The 20,531-nt window shown below is 32.0% G+C and overlaps 5 protein-coding genes across 5 annotated transcripts; 2 read left to right on the top strand and 3 right to left on the bottom strand.

Annotated features, from left to right (window-relative positions):
- Positions 1-98: 98 nt before the first annotated feature.
- gdl (gonadal protein gdl) lies at positions 99-1,534 on the bottom strand. Its single transcript, XM_089700615.1, has 4 exons — positions 1,334-1,534; positions 987-1,147; positions 768-901; positions 99-272 (listed from the first exon to the last, which is right to left on the bottom strand). The coding sequence occupies exons 1-4, from the start codon at positions 1,423-1,425 to the stop codon at positions 132-134; spliced, it is 528 nt and encodes a 175-aa protein (XP_089556741.1). The 5' UTR covers positions 1,426-1,534; the 3' UTR covers positions 99-131.
- A 3,059-nt stretch (positions 1,535-4,593) lies between these two features.
- LOC149484522 (osteopetrosis-associated transmembrane protein 1) lies at positions 4,594-6,411 on the top strand. The gene is made up of 5 exons (XM_089700703.1): positions 4,594-4,815; positions 4,895-5,196; positions 5,318-5,544; positions 5,838-6,009; positions 6,216-6,411. The coding sequence occupies exons 1-5, from the start codon at positions 4,733-4,735 to the stop codon at positions 6,269-6,271; spliced, it is 840 nt and encodes a 279-aa protein (XP_089556829.1). The 5' UTR covers positions 4,594-4,732; the 3' UTR covers positions 6,272-6,411.
- Positions 6,110-7,658, bottom strand: Eaf6 (chromatin modification-related protein EAF6/MEAF6). The gene is made up of 4 exons (XM_089700656.1): positions 7,366-7,658; positions 7,074-7,277; positions 6,916-6,952; positions 6,110-6,832 (listed from the first exon to the last, which is right to left on the bottom strand). The coding sequence occupies exons 1-4, from the start codon at positions 7,507-7,509 to the stop codon at positions 6,405-6,407; spliced, it is 813 nt and encodes a 270-aa protein (XP_089556782.1). The 5' UTR covers positions 7,510-7,658; the 3' UTR covers positions 6,110-6,404.
- Positions 7,659-9,186: 1,528 nt separating this feature from the next.
- On the top strand, positions 9,187-11,469 carry Pex2 (peroxisomal biogenesis factor 2). The gene is made up of 5 exons (XM_089700652.1): positions 9,187-9,492; positions 9,584-9,661; positions 9,747-10,172; positions 10,549-10,770; positions 11,321-11,469. The coding sequence occupies exons 1-5, from the start codon at positions 9,460-9,462 to the stop codon at positions 11,402-11,404; spliced, it is 843 nt and encodes a 280-aa protein (XP_089556778.1). The 5' UTR covers positions 9,187-9,459; the 3' UTR covers positions 11,405-11,469.
- Positions 11,470-11,509: 40 nt separating this feature from the next.
- On the bottom strand, positions 11,510-17,504 carry LOC149484519 (uncharacterized). Its single transcript, XM_089700643.1, has 4 exons — positions 17,352-17,504; positions 15,932-17,068; positions 12,911-13,010; positions 11,510-12,162 (listed from the first exon to the last, which is right to left on the bottom strand). The coding sequence occupies exons 1-4, from the start codon at positions 17,358-17,360 to the stop codon at positions 12,050-12,052; spliced, it is 1,359 nt and encodes a 452-aa protein (XP_089556769.1). The 5' UTR covers positions 17,361-17,504; the 3' UTR covers positions 11,510-12,049.
- Between the last annotated feature and the right edge of the window lie 3,027 nt (positions 17,505-20,531).

Here is a 20,531-nt window from a genome sequence, read left to right as displayed (position 1 = left end):
ATTAATCTGAACTATTAAAAAAATCCTATAACTTTATCATGGTTCTCTCCATGAGATTGCTTTGTGAAAAATATTTGGAAAATAAATGAAAAACAATAAAAAATTATATACAATTATATTTAAACTTAAATTCAAACTTGTGGAATATCCATTTTACTCAGTCTTAAAATAAAATCTAACAGGTACATTTGTACTTTTATTTCTATTGGTTTGGTGGTAACAAAGAATCCAGGAACTCCAGCTTTTTCAAGTGTATCCTGTTGATCACTGACCTGTGAAAATTATGTTTTCATTAATTGAAAATTAGAGAAAAGAAAAGAAGTATCCAATTGAAATTATTTTTTACTTTATTATGCACTGGCTGTTCCCCGCGGTCTCACCCGCATTACTCCGCTCCTGCTGGTCTTAGCGTGATGATTTATTATATAGCGTGATGATTTATTATATAGCCTTCCTCGATAAATGGGCTATCTAACACCGTAAGAATTTTTCAAATCGGACCAGTAGTTCCTGAGATTAGCGCATTCAAACAAACACTCTTCAGATTTATAATATTAGTATAGATTATTTGAGGAACAGTTTGGCATTGAGGGTGATACACAAATGTGTACATGGCAATTACGATATTTATATTGCAAAAGTTGTTGATATGTAATCCACTTTAAATAAGAATGTGTAGGCTAAGTATGAATGATAAGAAATACATAATATTTGGTTGAGATATAACTCTTCTATTTTTGTCTGGGAAAATTTAAAATATTAATTACCTTTTGATCTAATTGTATAACTAATTTCATATCAGTCTGCTTCATTTCTTCTTTGTGTCTCTTTAATAAAATGTGTTTTTGTATTTCCTGATCTTCTGGATTAGGAGTAGAGTTAATCATATTTTGAATTTCAGCTGTAAAAAGTCATTGTATATTTTACTTATATAGCAGCAGCTTTGAATTTTGCTACTTTTATCTAAGTAGAGATTATTAACTTACTTGTATGTTTATTAACAACTTGCAGCCTTTGTTGAAATAAATGTTTTTCAGTGACATGTTGAATTTCCATAAGACCTTTGACTATTTCGAAAACAGTATCATTTAGAAGGCAATTAGCAAGCCCTGATAACAGTTCTATTGGGACTCTCATTTGATATTTGCTGCAAAAAAATACTTCAACATTAAAACAGTCTGTATTTTTTAAATTCAAATTAAATTTTCAAATTATATGATAGCTATTGAATGGCTATGTTTGTATTTTCATCTGCAATATCCATATAAACAAATAAGCATTTTAACAAAAATTATTAAAAGAAGGAGGATTTTATTAAATTGAAAATACAAACGGTGGTAATTCTCTGGCCATGTCTTGTAGCTGTTCCAAAAGAAAATATAATTTTCTCTGCAACGCTTCCGGTGTAGGTTCAACAAAATCCATTTTCAAACACTGAATATAATTCTTTGCATTGCTCAACACTTAGTATTTTTTTACAACTAATTTGCCAAAATATTTATGTAAACAAAATCTTTGCATTTTTCCAATCTCTGTCAAGCTCGGGCCTCGGAGCAATTAGGCAGTTAATTGCTTCGAGCTGTCAAGTGTCAACTACTCTGAGTCAGATGTCAAAATTACAGCTGTTATTTGCAACAGATAATCAATTTTTTTCAATTTATAGTACAAGATTAGAGTATTATATTATCTGTGGTACACCGTAAAACTTACATGTTGCGGCAGGTCGGCAGGTCAAAATGTCAAAATATTATGTCAATGTCCCGTAGACAGAGAATCCCTCGAGAATCCAATAGACACCGGCCACAGAACAGTAAAAACATATAGAAGTGCTGTAATGTCTAATTAGTATGAAAACCAGTGTCGCCAAACCCACACATTTAAACCGATAGTTATACAGTACACTACAAGTAAACTATGCCTTTGATTGGACAGCTTAATTTGAGTAAAAACTGACTTAGGTTATAAATTCAGCATTTCAATATGTACCCTAACGCACCATGTTACGGTTTATTTTAGTATAACATCCCTAGGTATATTAGCTGTTTTGTTTCTCATTGCACAGAAATTCCAAATTCGAAAACATTCAGCTACTCCACAACAGAGGGCGTTAGTTTTCGATAGATATAAATTTGAAACGCAACACATAGAGATAAGGTTGAAATTTGTGACACTCAACATTAATGACATTAACTTGATATTTATCTGATGCTATGCTCTGAGGGATGTCAGCCTTGTTATCGATAATTCACAAATAAATATTTTTTGTGCATTTTTTTTTCTTTCTTTTATATGAGTATAGTATAATGCGTCACATTTTGGAGTATGTTTATTACTACTAAGTACGTCTTTTTATATTATTATTATTAAATAAAAAACGGAATAGAATAGTATAAATCTATATTAACAAAATACAAACAGAAAATATGCATTATTTTAAATCTTGGAACTGCTGTAGGTTTGATGTATCGGTGGCCTTTGTTAGACCGCTTAGTACTGTTCGGCAGCCAGTTAACTCGCCACGTTGCATTTATCCATTTCTCTTTTAAATTAGCCTCTTTGGGAAATCTATAAATAAATTGGACACATGAAAGCTAAGGAAAAATAAAATAAAATTTAATATTTATAATGTTTGTCTTTTCTAAAGTATCGATACTGTCGATATACGCCACAAGCATCACTAAAGCGACATTCGTTTGTTTATTGCAATAATATTCCAGAAAGTCTTGTTTGCTGTTCAATCTATAATAGTACTAATTTCTTACGTATTAAGGTTCATTTTGACTAGATATTTGTATACAATTTTGACAAATTACGACAAGCGAAGTTATAACATAAAATATAATTAAAATAAATAAAAATAAGACTTACCGATGGTATGAAATGCCTTCATTGCTGATATTATTTCGTCTGCTATCATTTTTGCACTCTAATACCGAACAACACGTCCTAATTAATGAATAAATATGGAAAAAAGGTTTGACAGCTGACAACCGACTCGAATATTTTTCTGCGCATAACTGAGAGCAAGTAAGGTGATCTTACCTTACTAGTGACACGTGGGCCACGCCCACATCACACTTCTATCTACTTTACTGTTCTGTGACACCGGCAATGCGTGTCGCAGAAAGAGATAAAAAAAGAATACGTCACAATATTTAGGGTTACCATGTGAGGGAAAATTTACCCCGCAATTTGTAAGATACAAATCTCTCAATATCATTATTCACATAATGGATAATAATGACGGGGTGAAGGTGAGGAGGGAAGGGATATTCGCCGAAACTACTTTGATTCCGATTTGAAAAATTCTTTCAGTGTTAGATAGCCCATTGATCGAGGAAGGCTATAGTAGGCTATATTGTACCATAACACTTAGACCAACAGGAGTGGAGCCACGTGGGTGAAACCGCGGAGCGCAGCTAGTATATAATAAACATATTACTTTTAGATGGGTAATACATATTATTATGTATATACACATACCTATATATTATATAATATGTATATATATATCATTATCAAAATCCCATATGAAAATGTATATGTAATGAATATATGATAATGTAGATGAAAACTCGATTGTTTATTATTTTTTATAAAATAAAATAAAAAAAATAAAAGAATGTTTATTTTCGTAAGTATTAACAGATACACAGGTTAATTATATAGACCGACCTGCGAAGGCGCAAAAAAAACGAAATTTACTTAATAATAATTTATTGTTATAAAAAAATTACATTTAAATTATCTATAACTTAATTAACTACGTCCCTCCGGTTCAATTATGGAACCAAGAGTGTCCATTGTCTTCGGCGGGGCAGCGTCGCGTTGGTGGTGATTGTAATACTTTCTAACCTTCGGTTTTGGTTTCCAATCTGTTCATCCTGTAGCTACAATCCAAATTTGTCGTAAATTATCCGGTTCAGGAAAACTGGAACAAGCCATTGAATATTTCAGATTCTATATTTAATTAAATACACACTGCAGAATATATATTATTATTTCCCATAATAGTGGGTAACAATTTGTAGAAAAGTTGGCAACACAAAATTTTTTAGGTTAAAATTTATAATTGTTATTTTTGTGGTTTTTAAACAATGTATTCAAGTCAACAGCACGGGATACACAATATATTAACACGCTAAAATATCATGAAGACCTATAAACTGATAAAGAGTTGTATACTTACGAGTGAAAAGACAATCCAGGCATTTTCGTTCCACTATCACTTTTACACCCTTTAACGCTACACCGCACCATGGTATTATTTTATAAGGTATTAACAGTAAGTCTAAATCATTAAAAACCAAACATACCATGAATCATGTAACTTAGAACATGTAAAAACTATATTTTTATGGAAGACGATAGCTAGCTGTCAAACTTTGTTTATCAAAGTAGGTTGCTATTCTTGAAAAAAGTGGCACGCTGCGTGAAACAAAAAATTTTATCGTTCTCTCTCATTTCTTTACACAACACCGGCATAAGTTGCTCTTTTTCTTGTGTGAATGCGACATTAGATATCAATTTGTCTATTGGTTTCTCTGTCTACGCAATGTCCCATAAAATCTGACGTTTGATTTTCAATTTGGCATTTCGTAAAAGTTGTCAAACTTCAAAGTAAATTTGCAATCAAATAAAAACAAAGAGTATTATACCTACCACCTACATTGGATACTCTCATGTATTAAGATTTAAGATATTTTTGGCTTATTTCGATAGATCTTGTAAAATGTTAAAATTCAGTGTAGTGCTATTTTTTCAATTGACTTTGCTTCATGCTAATTTAAGCTACGATCTTCCACAACTTACATTGTAAGATTTTGTATTTGATTAAACCTATTATAATAAGTATTGACTGAAATATATTTTAACAGAAATATTAATTTTCAAGGGAGTTTGCAGGACAAGGTTATTTATATCCTTACCCAGAGGTGTGTTTTGAGATATTAAAAGCATTCGCTGATTCTGCATCAAATTTCACGTTATGTTCAATCATAAATGCACGGCCTATTAGATTATGTGAAAACTGCGTAAAGCACTATGTCAAGTTTCATGATACATATAAAGAATTGTTAAATACCACAGTGAACGGAACTTCCTGTGGTTCAATTTTTATGTCCCAGGATAGATTGAATGTAATACAGCGACACCATGATGGTATGTTAGGCATTTGGGATAAAGGTAATTGTAATGGTAAGTGTAAAGTTTATCCATTCATAATATATAATATACCTAATATATAATGATTGAATTGATATGTTACATAGATAATCAGCTCAAACTGTGTTATTCATGATACTCATGCATATTTCAGATTGCTTTATATGGTCTAATGAAACTGCAACACTTAAAAATAGTACAACAAAATTTTACGAAAAGTTCAATGACACAATGCAATGTATTGTTTCAAATATAAACACAGATGAAAAAATTGTATGCGAGAAATGCATGCAAAAATATGTTGAATTGGATGAGTTTTATAAAACATTAAGTAAAGATAAAATAGGAGTGGATAGTGTCTGCATGGATATTGTGGATTCTGTGAGTATGACTGTTTGGATATTGCATTTTATTTCCCTTATGTGATAATTGATATGTCCTTGTAGTAGAATTATAAGACACATTAATATCTACAGTTTTTTTCAATATTATATATGGCTTCACAATGCCAACTGTTATTTGTTTTCAATCTATAACATTTATTTTCACTACTAATTTATAATGAACTTTAAATAGTATTTTTTTCTAATGTTTTGAAATAAAGTTAATAATATTGCACACCTAAGAGAGGTTGTGCTCTATTTCAAAGTATTTTGATTCATTATTTATTATAGATGAATAGAACAAGATCTATTTGGAGCAAGACATTGAGTTGTTGCAATTTACGGAGGTCCCCTGAAGTTGTATTTCTGTGCTGCACTGGGATAATATCTTTCCTTCCCATTTTGTTCTATATAGCATTGAGATATTGTGCACCAATCAAAGATTTACCCAATGTTTTAAAGCGTAAGTATATTCCAAAATAAAATACCTATGTCAATATTATTTTGAGTAACAAAATAAAAGCACTAAAATGCTGTGGAATAAGTCACAAAATAAAACGCTGTTTTAATTGTTTAAACATTTATTTGGCTAATTATAATTATAACTAAATTACATACTAATTTGTTGTTATGTTATTTATGGATCTTAAAGTATATTTTCTCTTCCAGAGTCAAGATTTAAGCAGTCACTTATGAGGTCTATCGATAGCCGCAGAAGTAGCTGACAATTCAATATAAATTAAAATACCAAAGACAATCAATTATAAATTGTAACATTTAATTTCATTAAGTATTTCATATAACTACTTCATAGAGATCATTAAATGGTTAGAGATAATTGTTAATAATAAAGATATTCTATCGATTTCTGGCTTTCTTATTACTATTTTTCTTAACATTACTATTACTACTGCTATTTGATAATTTATGTTTTAATGCATTAGGTGTCAAGTCGCCTTTGCTCATAAGACTCATCCCTCCGTCTTTGTCTTTTGGTGTTCCAGGTCTGCTGTCCAAACCCATACTAGATAACATTTTGGAGTCCGCAGTGAAGGACTTTTGTAATAAACCACTTGTTACTATTTTAGGAGTAGGAGTTTTTGTTAATGACATACTTTTTTCAATGCTTCCATTGGTTTGCTGTTTTCCAGAAGGCTTTGACGCTAGACTTTCAGTAGAACCGTGTATGGTTGTGTGATTTAAAGTTCCAATACTCAATCCAGTGCTTATTTGGGTGTCTGACGAGTCTTCATTAGTTTGGGATTCAGTCTCACTATTTCGCTCATCTGGAAAAACATTTGGTTTAAATAATAGTAAAAAGAAAAGAACAATTGGAATATTTATCATAAATATTTATAGTTCTACTCACTTTTTGTTTCAGCGGGATCAACCAATCCACTAACAGCCTGAAATAACAAATTCAACATGTTGTATATCAAAAGCATACATAATAAGCCTGTTATTTCTAATTCAAGTAATAAATAATACACAATATAGTCTAATAAATATATATTCAGTGTAACTCACGGCCATAGAAGTTATAGAGGATTTTGAGAACAATCTTTCAGCTTCCTTAAATTTTCTGTTTCTTTTGTCTGCTTTAGAATTTGTGCTTTTATTAGTTGTAAGATATCTGTCCCACCCTCTAATTATATTGCCATAAAGTTGTGTGTCTTCTAGATATGAACCTTCGAAAGCATAAATTTGTCTTTCTAAATTAGCTAATGTCTCCTAAAAAAGCGGCAAGTTTTAATTAATTTGTATTTAGACATAAAAAATACGTAAATTTTGTATTTGTTCAAAAAAGTGTAGTACTAACAGCCACTTCTGCTTTTCTTTTTACTAGTTCTGCTAACTCTGCCCTTGTATCTGCGACAGATTGCGATGGTTTCGTCGCCATATTGAGGTTTTTAGATTTTACACTTTGGGTTTCACTAGCGGGGCTTTGTGGAGAGACAACCATTTTGCTGCTTTTATCTAAACTTTTTAATTGAATAAACAACACAAATACCGAAATGGAATTATTATATATACAATAACTACGGATTAATGTTGAATAACAAACAAATAAACGCAGAAGCAGAACATGTGTAAACTGCAAGCGATAAAACTGTCAATAACATAAATGTCATTATTATAGCTGTCAAACCTAGTGCTGCCATCGGTAATTTATGCTAGCCTTATGGCTGGCGTCCACTAGGCGGATCGGGCCGGGGCGGGCCGCAACGCATTGGCGGATATCGCTTCGCAGGCGGATTTCTGCCGGCGGTGCGCTGCGGCCCGGCCCGCCCCGACCCGTCTAGTGGACGCAGGCAGGCGGATGTGAGCGGCGAGCGTCTGTTAGATAAAATCCGCCTAGGCGGTCCGCCGCGCCCCGTACAGGTGGACGCAGGAGCAAACAGCGCGTCCATTAGAGACGGCCCGTTGCGATGCGGCCCGGCCCGATCCGCCTCTAATGGACGCCTAGCATTATATTGCCATTCCCGTTGTATTTGGTATATTGTCAGTGGGTATTGTGCATTAAATTTTATTGTAAGAAGATAGGCCCTAGAAGGGCCCTAGTTAGCTATAACCCGAGCCTTGACCCGAGCAGATAGAGAATAGATCTGAAGATGGCGTCTGCTTGCACGCATTCTCGGTCACTCTCTATTGCTCTCTATACTCACACAGTGAAGTACGCGTTGTACACCGGCCAATCCCTTCCAAAATGATAAAAACCTAAAAAAAATCGCAGTAGGATGAAAGTTGAAACCCATTAGAAAAGGAGGGGAATGTGATAAAAATTAAAGGAAAAATAAATTACAGACAATCCGAGTTCGGGAAGTGGTAGGGGGGGAGCTTTTAAGGCTAAAAAATGGTTTCTCTTGATTTCCGACAAAACTACAAGTCCTATGGAAAAAATTTCAATGGCAAAGTTGTAGGTAGTGTTGCCGCTCGATAGTCCACTATCGATAGTCTATCGATTAACTATCGATAGTTGGGGAAAAGCAATAGTATCGATAGCACTATCGATACTATCGATAGTGTCGATACTATCGATAGTATCGATAGTCCTATAAGCGTAAATACTATCGACACATAGCAATACCATCGATAGTATCGATACTATCGAAGCTCAATATCGAACGAACTATCGATACTATCGATAGTGTCGATACTATCGAAGCTCAATATCGAACGAACTATCGATACTATCGATAGTGTCGATACTATCGATAATATCGTCCCATCGATAGTGACCTTAGCTATAGCGATAGCTCAAAACTATCGATAGTATCAGTACTATCGATAGTATCGATTGTAGTTGCAATATTCAGTAGCAATAGTATCGATACTATCGACAGTATCGATAGTATAGCAACTATTGGCAATCAATACTATCGATTTTATCGATACTATTGCAGTTCATCAATAGTATTCCATGATTAACGCTATCGATATTCTGACTTATTTTCAAGGTCAACTATCGATAGTCAAACTATCGATAGTTCGGCAACACTAGTTGTAGGTAATAAAAAGTTCTACAACTTTTGTATTCGCAATTTTTTCCGATGGTAATGACGTGCGCTCTACGTCAAGAGTCAACTGTCATTACTCATTTGTCAATACTCAATTGTCAAAATACAATGTAACAATGAATGATGAAAGGTGTAAACAGGAGATACTGTAATTAGGAAAATAAAAATTATTTTCACAGCTATTTTTCTAATTTTAACAATAAGAATTATATAAAGTATATTGGTATACATTTAAAAAATAAGGGAAAACCTTATCTACCATAATTAAATTTGTGTATTTAAAAAGCAAAGTTCAAGCTATCGTTAAGATAACTTGGTTACCTACCACTTAGGTTCAAAACAGTTAATTATAAAGGTGATATTAAAATATCGTCTCAATTTTCACACTTTTCAATATGTCTATTACATACATTCCACGCGTGACCCAGGTAAAGTAATATATTTAAAATATGTATGTTGTGATAGTCAACATGCATTGCATTATGAACATTAAAATGCAATTTTTACCTTTATTTTTAGTTGGATTCCTTACAACTCGATACGGAATTGGAAGAGCTATTCAAAAACATACTTCTTCAGGCTACAAAGTTTTTAGAGGTAACTATGTGTGAAGTTCCTGTATGATTTCAAAAAATATCATTATACAATATTCAATTAATAATAATATCAATTTATCTTTCAGCCTGGAATCCTCCAACCAATATATCCAGAGCTTGAACTTCTGATAAGAACATGGATTTTCAAATATTCTGTATGTAATAAAAAATGTACCTTTGGCCAAGAAATGTTGTCATTAAAATATAGAGCAGACAATTTTTCAAAAAGCAAACTGTATTGGTACTATGGCTACACAATAGGTCTTAAATATTTGAAGGAGAGGGCTTTGTACAGTTTCACTTCTAATACTAAAGTTCAAAATATGTTACATACACTGGAAACTTATCAAATAGTGGGTGATATATTGAATTTTCTTCGCTTCATCCAAAGTGGGAAGCATCCTGCCTTGATTGACTTCGTTCTGGGTTTAGAATTAACTGCAGATAAAGTTGTGAGAGAGAATTTAACTGATTTATCATGGACAAGAGAACTTCTGTGGCATAATTCTATTGTAAGTGATCATTTTTTAACATTTTTAAACATTATGTGAAATCTAATAATGCAAAATTAAGCAACTTTAAATACAGTATTAAGAGTACAGACATATTATTATTGTGGTTACGATTCCCACCCGGGGCAAATATTTGTGTGATGAACATAGATGTTTGATCTGTGTCTGGGTATTAAATATCTATATATATACATGCTTATATTTTTTCATATAAGTATGTATTAAAAATTATATATGTATGTTTATCAGCCATCTGGATTCCATAACACAAGCGAAAGCTTAGTAAAGGATCAGATCATGCCGTATGTGAAAATTGTCCTGAAATATTGATTTAATTATTTTTATTTTTGTTTAATTTTTTTTTCATCTATTTCAGGAATTATTTGGAACAGTGCTTTCATTAGTCAACATGTTTGGGCTGAGGCAAAAATTGGCAAAGATATTGAAATATATGTGGTGGAGAAATTACGTCAGACCAGCATCTTCTTCAAAACAAGCAGTGATGACTGTGAATACAGTGTGTGCTTCTTGCTCGGAAAAACCTATCCTACCTCATGTTATGGGCTGCGCTCATATATTTTGTTACTACTGTTTACAGGTATGATTTTTTGAATAAAATGAGCATAAATTAAGGTAGAAGAGATAGTACATTAATAAATTAATAATATTTTAATGCGTCAAAATCATTATCATAGTACCTAATTTTTTTTTATTATCTAAGTATCGTTTTAATCTTTTTATTTTGATTATCTAGAAAAAAAGATAAGTAAAAGACAGCTTTCATAATGTTTTAGCCTAATTTACTTCTAGGTTGGCGAGCTCTAAAACCATTGTCAAAGTATATTGTTCTCATATTTGTATGGGAATTTGAGAAGTGCCCTGCGTAAAAGAAACAAATTTTTTATATGTTATAGAGTCATGCTCTCGATGACATGTGAATACTTTTTCGACAGTTTTAGTGCTCGCACTTCTGAAACGTCCCTATGCCCATGATGTCACTGAACCTTGAATTTCAATTTTATGATTTATGAAACATAAGACGCAACTTCTCTCATGGTTATTATTTTGTGACAAAATCACTTCTATTTTTACAGTTAATATATAATCCAATAATTTGCTTTATCAGTAGGTATTTTTTATTTTTTCAGGCCAATAAGATTGCTGACTCCGATTATGCGTGTCCAAAGTGCTATTATAATGGTAAAGAAATTACTAAGTTGGTTCTGAATTAATATTCATTATATTTTATGACAAATGTTTTTAATTAGTTTGTAAGTATGTATTTTAATAAAATATACAAAGGGTGCTAGGCTGTGTTCATAAATAAAATATTGGCATTGTTACAATCAGTATTTTATTTAATTTATATACAATATTTATAAAATTAACAACCTAAATTATTTACATCTGCGTTATTCGAGTAAATCATTAAACATACATGCTATACGCATTTTCATTTAATTTTTAATTTAAATTATATTTACTTACAACTAAAAATATGATGCGGATTTCGTGCTAGACGTAAAAAATAGGACATAAAATTTATGGCACGAATAATGCAAGTAACTACTAACTACCATCAGTTAGTTTTTAAAAGGTATTAAAAATTACGAGAAAAAATTTAACCAATATAATTTAAATCCGATGACACAAAAAGTTTAAAACATACATAACTACATAGGTACTTAGTAGGTAATTTTTGTGACATGATTTCCTGTTCTCTTTTGATATTGACTAAAAAAATTGAATTATTCTCGAATGTTCCAACTTACAGCCTTGTTACAGCGTTCGAAATTTAAACCTTAGCAATTTTTTTTAAATCTAAACCTATAGTCCTGACTCGGCTTCGCATTTGGTCGTATTTAGTATAGGAATTTTCAATGTTTCCTGTCTTTGCTATTGTGGACGTCAGCGTGGAAACCAGTTTCCCAATCGGCGACGTAGTTCACAGTACGCACGGAGCCGTCCGGTTCTACCAGTGAATATTGACCTGAATAAATCAAATTTTATCGATAAGATTCATGGTGATGCAATATGGAGTTAGTGGCGTATGTCAATTATTATTATTTTATGGAACGTGTTAGTTAAACTGTACTATATTATGTATTGCGTACTATACCGCAATTAAAATTATCTATATTTTTATTTTAATCTTATCACCTTTTAGCCGTCCGCCTTGGCTTGGCCTGTGGTACAAAATTAAATGTCAACTAGGTAACCGCCCGCGGCTTCGCCAGCGCAGTTAAAGAAAAACCCGCATAGTTCCCGTTCCCGTGGGATTTCCGGGATTTCCTCATTTACCCGGGATAAAAAGTAGCCTATGTCCTTTCTCGGGTATCAAAATATCTCCATACCAAATTTCATGTAAATTGGTTCAGTAGTTTAGGCGTGATTGAGTAACTGACAGACAGACAGATGGATGGAGGAGTAATTTTCGAATTCATTCCAGTAGTTCCTGATATAAGCGCGTTAAAATTTAAAACAAACACACTCTTCACCTTGTAGTATTAGTAGTATTTATCTCTGTAAATAGTATTGAATAGATTAAAAAAAAAACACACTTTCCCAAAATAATATAGACCTTCCAATATAGCCTTATAGGTAACGGTTTTCCTACCTTAATCCATTTTTTTCTTCATAAAATTACGGTGTTCGATGTATGTAGTTAGGTATAAATAATCTGTATAAAGGTATTTATTTTTTATTAAGCTATATATTTTTTATATTATAATGATTACCTTTGACGACATCTCCATCACGTTCTTCCTTTTGCTGTTTGATGTCACCCGTATGTGGGTCATTCACGCCGTACTCAAAGGCATAACGAGGGTGAGCATCCTAATAAAAATAAAAAAAATAGGTATATCAATCGAAGTTCATTGCTTAATCTATAGTGATCAAATAAGACGGCTCAATGCTTGGGAATGCGGATTTGCCTTTTAAAGGTTTTGTGCCAATTTCTTTTATCCTCCCTCGTAAAAGTTTCTTATTTGCCAATACATTTTGTAATGAAATGGACATGACGTCATTGTCATTTCTTCGCCTGCAAAGAGTGTTTTCATACCAGCTACTAGTTATGACTCTGACTGTAGGTACTTGCAGATATATAGGAACAAATTAAATTAATATTCCAATGCCTCTAAAATAACGCAGATCAGCCACAATATATCAGATAAATAATTTTTATTAATCAATTATTAAAGGTTTATAACTACGAATACGCGATTAATGGATTTTCTATATATGAGCTATGTGGCCTTAACGCTAACTTTAATGTATCCAGGTCAACGGAAAATATTCTAGAATTATTTGCTAGTGTTACAAAAACTACAAAACAATTTGTTTGTCATACATAGGTATTTTATTAATGGCTCGACAGGACATTTTTTTTTTCTTTCGGGAATTTTTTGGTAGAGCGTAAAGTAATTTGACTCTATCAACCTATACAGTCTACAGTATAGGTAGACAGATAGTCTTGTACCTGTCTACAATATAGAAACGTTAAATTCGGATAGATATAATAATATAAGGATGACGCATATTTTCATATTCCCAAAGAAGGATAAGAAAATTATTCTCATTGTTGATAAACATTAAAACTTACAGTTCCTATATTCGAAATCAAACTTTATAATATTTGATCGTTAAAAGAAATTTAAGAGTTTTTAGCGGATTTTAAACGCGATTTATTCATTAGATATATTGTTAACCCGACGTTTCAAACACTTTACAGCGAGCTTAATCTCCCCGTGACCACAAATCCAAAAGTATTTAATTTCGAAATGTATGAATATAATACTTGCGTAAAAAAAAGCGCAGGTGGATTCTCTACATATAGGTACTTTTTGTTTATTTTTTATCCCGTGAAAATCCGGCCAGCTGTAGGTATCGGGATATTGCAAGCTAGGAAACTTAAAAATTATAAACAAGCTTCAGTGAAAGTCCGTACAATATAAACTAGGTAAACAGTGTATAAATTTAACATAAAGCACTAACAGTTCATATAAATCAAATTGTGGTTTCCTAACAACTAAGCTAACAACACGGACATTGAACATGATATTCTAAGAGAATTTAGCAATCCGCAAATTCTTGAATATTAATCCAATAATATGGAGGTAAACTAAATTCCACACTTTATCAAAAGCAAATAGCTTTGATGGTCAGTTTTAGTATTTTCATTCAGAAAAATATACTTAAGAATTCTTAGAATTCCGTGCTCGCAATCTCTATATAAAACGGTCTTTAGCATGGCGCAAATTAAATTTCGAAATAAAAGTTTAGCGTTAAACTTAATAGTCTGTATAGTTAAACAGTTCTTGTATTTGCTCTCAATAAGGAATTGTTAACAATCGAAATTTCGTAAGTTAAATACTGGCAATGGTGCGTAAAACTGTTGGAATGGGGCATTTCGAAAATAAAGTCCATTCGAAAGATAACATCTGTTAATAGTATTTATCCTCGCCGTGTCCAGTTTCGCCAGACCTGAATTTCTAAGTGGATGTTAATGAATTTTGGTGTTGCGTTAAGATTTATTATTTTATAACAAAACATTTTGTAATTTAATATCATTAAAGAACCAAGCTAAAATTATGATTTAAAGATATAATGAAACGCGAAATATTTTAATCTACATAATTTGTTAAAAATTTAAATGTACTTACTGAATTATAACTGGAAAATAATAATTTATACATATGCATTTTATACATATATGCATCTCTGTGCGTTGTTACTACAAACATAGACAAATATAGGTACTCAAGTTCTATTAGTCCATGCTACAAATTAGGAAACGTTACTACGATTCCTAAACCGATTTTGATTTTTTTTGTATCTTAAAGGATTCCAGAATGTTCTTGATTTAGGTACACTTCGAACGCGAGGGAGGTTAGCCAAGGGAAATTTTTATCATAAAAAACAACGGAGATTTTGCATCCTAATAGGTAGGTAAGCTTACGAAATGAAAGGAGCACAAGAATGTCCTGGTGAATGATGAATACAAAACGTTGAAATATAGAAACGTGACTATTTCAGTTTTTATTTTAAAATTTAAACAAAAGCAGTTGCAACTTGAGAAAAAATTTATACATACAGGATATTTTTATTTGTACACATAATAATATATAGGTCGTCCGATTATATATTTGAAAAATTGCATTAAAATAAAAAATAAAAGAAGATACTTTCATATTGTTACATAGTCGCGCGTTTAAATATTTATTGACTTCCGGTCAAATGACGCACATACCTAATATCAACACTTACAATTTACATGCGCTATTATGTTGGTTTTGTTTTTCAATTAGGTAATATAAAAGAAAGGCTAAGCTATTCTTAAGCTATTGTTTAAAAGTATCGATACAAATTGATAGTCTATCAAAACTGGATCTAGTTTTTTTTTTATCGGGGTCATGTCATAGCCATGTCACAGAACTTGTTCATGGCATATTCTGGTACCGATCTATTTCCATTACATCACGTATGTGTATGTGATTGCTTGGACATGACGAAATAACTAAGGTTTTTACGGATCGAAATGTATAATATCTCAAAATGTTTATTTTTTATTTATATCTAAATGATTCAACTTCCGGAGACTAATATCACCTTTTAATGTGAGAGATAAATGTTGCATAAATTATAGCTTCGGCGATAAGCAATTCATTTTCGGGTTTTAGATTTAAAAAAATCGGATATTTTTATTTGACTTTTAGACTTTAGTTTAGAATATACATTCAAAAAATTTTGTTACTTACGTAGTTTTCCAAAAATTCCGGTTGCACATTCTTAGAATGATGTGCGGAAGATCCAGAGGCCACACTTAGATGAGAGACTTGCTGTACTGCAGGGACGACCTGTTGTACCGCAGCCGGTGTGTAGTGGCCGATGTTGGATGCACTTTGGGAAATCGGAGCATATTGAATTGCAGGTGCGACGTGCTGAGTGATCACGGGAGCCTTGTATTGTACTAAAGCCGGCTGTGAATACTGCACTACAGGCTGTGCTGAGTACTGTACAGCTGCATGTTGGTTGATTTGTCCATGATTTACAGAATATTGAGCTGCTTGCGGGGCTCTATAAACTGGAGGGGCACTGTACAATGTTTGTACTTTTGCTGCATTCAAGGATCCTTGATTGTACTGGTTATAAGTTGATGTATAACCAGTATTTGTATAACCTTGATTGTATTGGTTTGACGCTGAAGCGAAAATAGCGGGATTTGCTTGTTGAACCCTTAATGCTGGCGAAGTTTGGTAACCGGCACTGGGAGCGGCGTACACTTGAGATACCACTGGTCCAATTGATTGGGCACTGTATGAATTTAAAGATGCTTTGGCTAATGAACCTGTAGCAATAACATTTCCTTGAGATACAAAGTTTTGAGAGTTGTATGTCGTTTTTGCTGGTGCCAAAGAGAATTTGGCATGTAAGGGAGCAGCTGTTATTTTTGCTATTATAGGAGCTTGAGCGTAAGTTGCCGATGGGATCACAGTTCTAGTTTGCGCCGCAGATGACAATCCTTCAGAAGTAGCATAACCATGCTGTTCGCTTTGTGCACTACTGTACGATTCAACGCCGAAATTTTGGGGGCCTTGGTAACTCGGATGGGATTGATATGACACTTGTTGAGGAGCTGGTTCGAAGAAGGTTGTTTTTGCGTATCCACCTTGAGTATTATACGCATTTCCTGCTGATTGTTGAATTGGTTGAAAGAATTGTGGTGCTGCTGTTGCCTGTACACCGGCTGTAGTTAATTGCACAGCTGGAGTGGGATATGAGTAGCCGCCGTCGCCACAGCCTTGTATAGTTTGCACTTGGCTTAAATGGTAGTTAAGGTCCGGGTCGTGATAAGCGTAGGCATTTGAAAGGAACGCAAATGCTAAGAGTATAACCTGAAAATAAAAATTTTAAATAACTAATTGGAAATTGAATAGGCTCTATGGTAAGTCTATTTGGTATTCAGGTTTTAAAGTACCTAGTCAAATTTTATAGTTATAAAATAAGGATCATCTATTTTTTTTATATATTTTTTTTGTTAGCAGAGAACTGTATTTCGACAATAGTCTAACTATTCATAAAAATGAAGTAAGATAACTAATTTTTTTGTAAAAAATGAATCATAATTTGCTTTGTGTGTGTGAATTATTAAAATTTATTCGTGTCTATGATACTTACTGGCGTCATGATTGTCCGATAGCAAATCCTTGATTCACGTCTATTGTTATAAGAGCATATCACTTAGTAATTGAAAACTTGAATAGTATTTGGCAAAGCGTAAATTGAAATGAGAGCAAAGTGGGCCCGCTAACTCTTATATAGCAATCTCATATGTGTAAGAACAGGTCATACTTTTTCACATTCGCTGTTAGTAAAGTGGGCGCGGTTTAGTGCTTTAATCTAAATATACTGGTAATGAGTAACGATATAGTATATAACTATAATTTTCTTGACAAAACTATAGGTATCAAGTAAGAAACAGTAAAATGTATAATTAATAAAATACTTACGATCATGTACGTTTTAATTAGTTTGTAATATTTTGAAAAAGAGCGCTCTACAAGGAAATAGATATTTAGTTTTGAATGTTAATTATATTCAGATATTATAATGTAATTAGAGTAATTATACAATATACATACTCAAATTATTTGGTAATAATATTTTAGACCTGAAATTGTTTTATCTATGCATTATAGCGGCCGTATATCAATATTGCATACATACAATATTTTTTTTTAATTGCGTAGTAGTTATAGACTATCAATAATTAATAAAAATAGGAAATTTTTGAAATTTAAACTTTAAAACGTTCTTAGAAAATCAAATAATTCCCAGTTTTGTGTTTATTGCCTGACAGATTGAAGAACGAGTGCCAATAATTATGAGGGAACTTTATTTCTTTTTGGCATACCGATACTTACGAACACACTTTACAAAATTATGTGGACATTTTACTCGATTATTTTTTATTTAGTGGACCTTTTTATCTGAAATTATGGATACCTAAAAAGTAATAGGTAGCTAAAGATAATCGTCAGAGTAAAGATAATACAAGGATTTAATTACTACAGGCACAGAATAGCTAATAGTGCTACAGGTTATTTAAATTTATTTTCAAAATACGCTTATCCGTTTATCGATCTTTGTTATCGATTCTAAGTTTTTCTTTGTACATATCTGTAATTGTATTTAAAAGTTCAGAGGTTTTCTTTTGTATAAGTTCTTAAGAATAAATAGAAATAAATGGGCGGGTGTGCAATAATATCTAAATGGGTATGGATTACAATAAATAATAGCCATTAACAGATGTTATCGATACCTAACTATGCATTCTCACAACGTGACCTCTTGGCTCCCACGGACACGAAAGATGTCGATTCTAATGACAATCTATGCAATTAGTAAAGGGCTAAAATAAACATGACTCTTGACTTTAAAGGCTTTTTCTTCATTTTCTCCTTATGTTTCTCCTCTCCATATGTTTTTTCAAATATTATACTGACGATATTAAATATGATGATTTTTTACATACATACTATGACCTAGACCTAGATCAAGACCTAGATTTTTTACAAGTGACCTAGATCAAAAATAGGTACATTTGTGTCGAGATATAATTTATTCGAACTAAAAGAATAAACTCTACACGTTAAAAAATTAAAAAAGCTTTTACCGAAAGCTCATCATAATTTTTTACCTTTGATCCCGGCAAAGTCGGAGCAAGTAGCTAGTTTTATTCATTTTCTCAAAAACATTTATTGAGCACGAATTTCCCACATAAACTCTGCAGCTTATATAACAGTTTTCTGTTTTAATTTACGCGTGAGTTATCAATAACTAGATTGATTTCTTATTGATTTTATCTTTTCCACTAATTCTATATTTAGTTCAAAACTGGCTGTAAATAAATTAGCTGTGGAAATTTAAATAAGCCAATAAAAGTTACTTCTCTCTCAAAACGTAATTGACATACCTACTGTATTGCCTTCACATACAAATATATAATTTGCGTTCAATTTATATCATACAAGGGTGTTTGATATTTTTTTTAATAGCATCCAAATGCTTTATAAATGATAAATGTTTACAGAATAAAAAAAAATCAATCACGTGGTGGGATTAGATTATTTTTCTATTTTTATAAATTTATCGTAATACAAAGGTGGCATCAATCAATCATAAATCAGTGGCAATTTATGAATCTGGCTCTTCTTTTACTATGAGTGTTGTTAATTATATTTTAAATGCAAATTGTAATAGTTTCGAAATTAATTATATTATTCACAAAGGTGTGTTTAGCACATAGGGTGAATTGCATATGTTCCTGCAAGTTACAACACTAACATTTCAACCTACGCGTTTGCAGTTACATTAGTATTGGAATATGTGAACTTATATCGATTAAACTAGCAATAATTTACATAACATAACGTCCTGCTCTAGTTTTAAAAGAGAACCTATTTGTAATACTTAATGTCTCCTAAACACATTATTCTAATATTAGTTATATTTCCCAAACTTAAGAACACTAAATGGATATATGCATAATTTATGACAATAATAAATGTCTCTGCTTGTAAAATTAAAATAACTGCTTTTTAGCATATGAATGTATGAATGGCATTAAATAGCACTAGGGTCTAGAATTAAAAGACCACCTAATTTATGCGGGTAAAACTGCAGGACGCAGCTAGTTTTTATATAAGAATACTGTCTAGTTAATTAGAAATGTATCACCGTAATTTAAGTAATCGTAATTGGCAAACATATATCAAAAATTCAAGAATACATTCAGAATATATTCGCAACAATAATAAAACATATAAATTATGATTACGTACATGAAATCATAATTCATATTACATCAATGGAGGTTTTATTTCCGCTTTATCGATTCAGCTTATGGGAAGCACAGTCGAGCAATTAATCAGTCAGGACTTGCTATTAATGCGAATAGAAGTGTTTATACAATGGTGCTTACTATGGATTTATATATGTGAATTAATCAAATTTATTTTAGATAATCGGCATTTACTGGATATGCGTATCCAAAAATATACCTCATTGTTATACAGTTTTACTCGCTGTTTAGAGCTGAATTGTAAACAAAGTAGCTTAAAACAGGTTGCTCAATGCTCAGTGCTTTTTCAGCAGCTTTATTGTAAATTTCGATATCCGTTTCAAACTTGCAAAAACTGTCAGATTATACTTGTCACAGGCACATCACAGGTTCCCGTATTGTATTGGAGAAAACGACATGACATTTCTTCATACATTTTCGAATAAGTATAGCATGCATTTTTTCAGTACGTATAATAATAATTATGCTGTGCTCTACATTTTTATTTTAATAAG

Source organism: Colias philodice, chromosome 11 (assembly GCF_061535455.1).
Source record: "Colias philodice isolate Cphi_HAF_F1 chromosome 11, ilColPhil1 Martin Lab GWU primary, whole genome shotgun sequence".
Classification (NCBI taxonomy): domain Eukaryota; kingdom Metazoa; phylum Arthropoda; class Insecta; order Lepidoptera; family Pieridae; genus Colias; species Colias philodice.
The sequence above is the reverse complement of the archived record's forward strand: the minus strand, read 5'-3'. Positions and strand labels throughout refer to the sequence as shown.

Coding starts and splice junctions, on each gene's coding strand:
- LOC149484522 (XM_089700703.1), top strand. CDS start 4,733: ATGTTAAAATTCAGTGTAGTGCTATTTTTTCAATTGACTTTGCTTCAT. Junction 5,197..5,317: donor GGATAAAGGTAATTGTAATG/GTAAGTGTAAAG, acceptor TGCATATTTCAG/ATTGCTTTATATGGTCTAAT. Junction 6,010..6,215: donor TTTACCCAATGTTTTAAAGC/GTAAGTATATTC, acceptor TTTCTCTTCCAG/AGTCAAGATTTAAGCAGTCA.
- Pex2 (XM_089700652.1), top strand. CDS start 9,460: ATGTCTATTACATACATTCCACGCGTGACCCAG. Junction 9,493..9,583: donor ACATTCCACGCGTGACCCAG/GTAAAGTAATAT, acceptor CTTTATTTTTAG/TTGGATTCCTTACAACTCGA. Junction 10,771..11,320: donor TTTGTTACTACTGTTTACAG/GTATGATTTTTT, acceptor TTATTTTTTCAG/GCCAATAAGATTGCTGACTC.
- LOC149484519 (XM_089700643.1), bottom strand. Junction 13,011..15,931: donor CGGAATTTTTGGAAAACTAC/GTAAGTAACAAA, acceptor TATTTTTATTAG/GATGCTCACCCTCGTTATGC. Junction 12,163..12,910: donor TGATGGAGATGTCGTCAAAG/GTAATCATTATA, acceptor TGATTTATTCAG/GTCAATATTCACTGGTAGAA.
- gdl (XM_089700615.1), bottom strand. CDS start 1,425: ATGGATTTTGTTGAACCTACACCGGAAGCGTTGCAGAGAAAATTATAT. Junction 1,148..1,333: donor ATGGCCAGAGAATTACCACC/GTTTGTATTTTC, acceptor ATTTTTTTGCAG/CAAATATCAAATGAGAGTCC. Junction 273..767: donor TTATACAATTAGATCAAAAG/GTAATTAATATT, acceptor TAATTTTCACAG/GTCAGTGATCAACAGGATAC.
- Eaf6 (XM_089700656.1), bottom strand. CDS start 7,509: ATGGTTGTCTCTCCACAAAGCCCCGCTAGTGAAACCCAAAGTGTAAAA. Junction 7,278..7,365: donor AAAGAAAAGCAGAAGTGGCT/GTTAGTACTACA, acceptor CCGCTTTTTTAG/GAGACATTAGCTAATTTAGA. Junction 6,953..7,073: donor CCTCTATAACTTCTATGGCC/GTGAGTTACACT, acceptor TTGTTATTTCAG/GCTGTTAGTGGATTGGTTGA.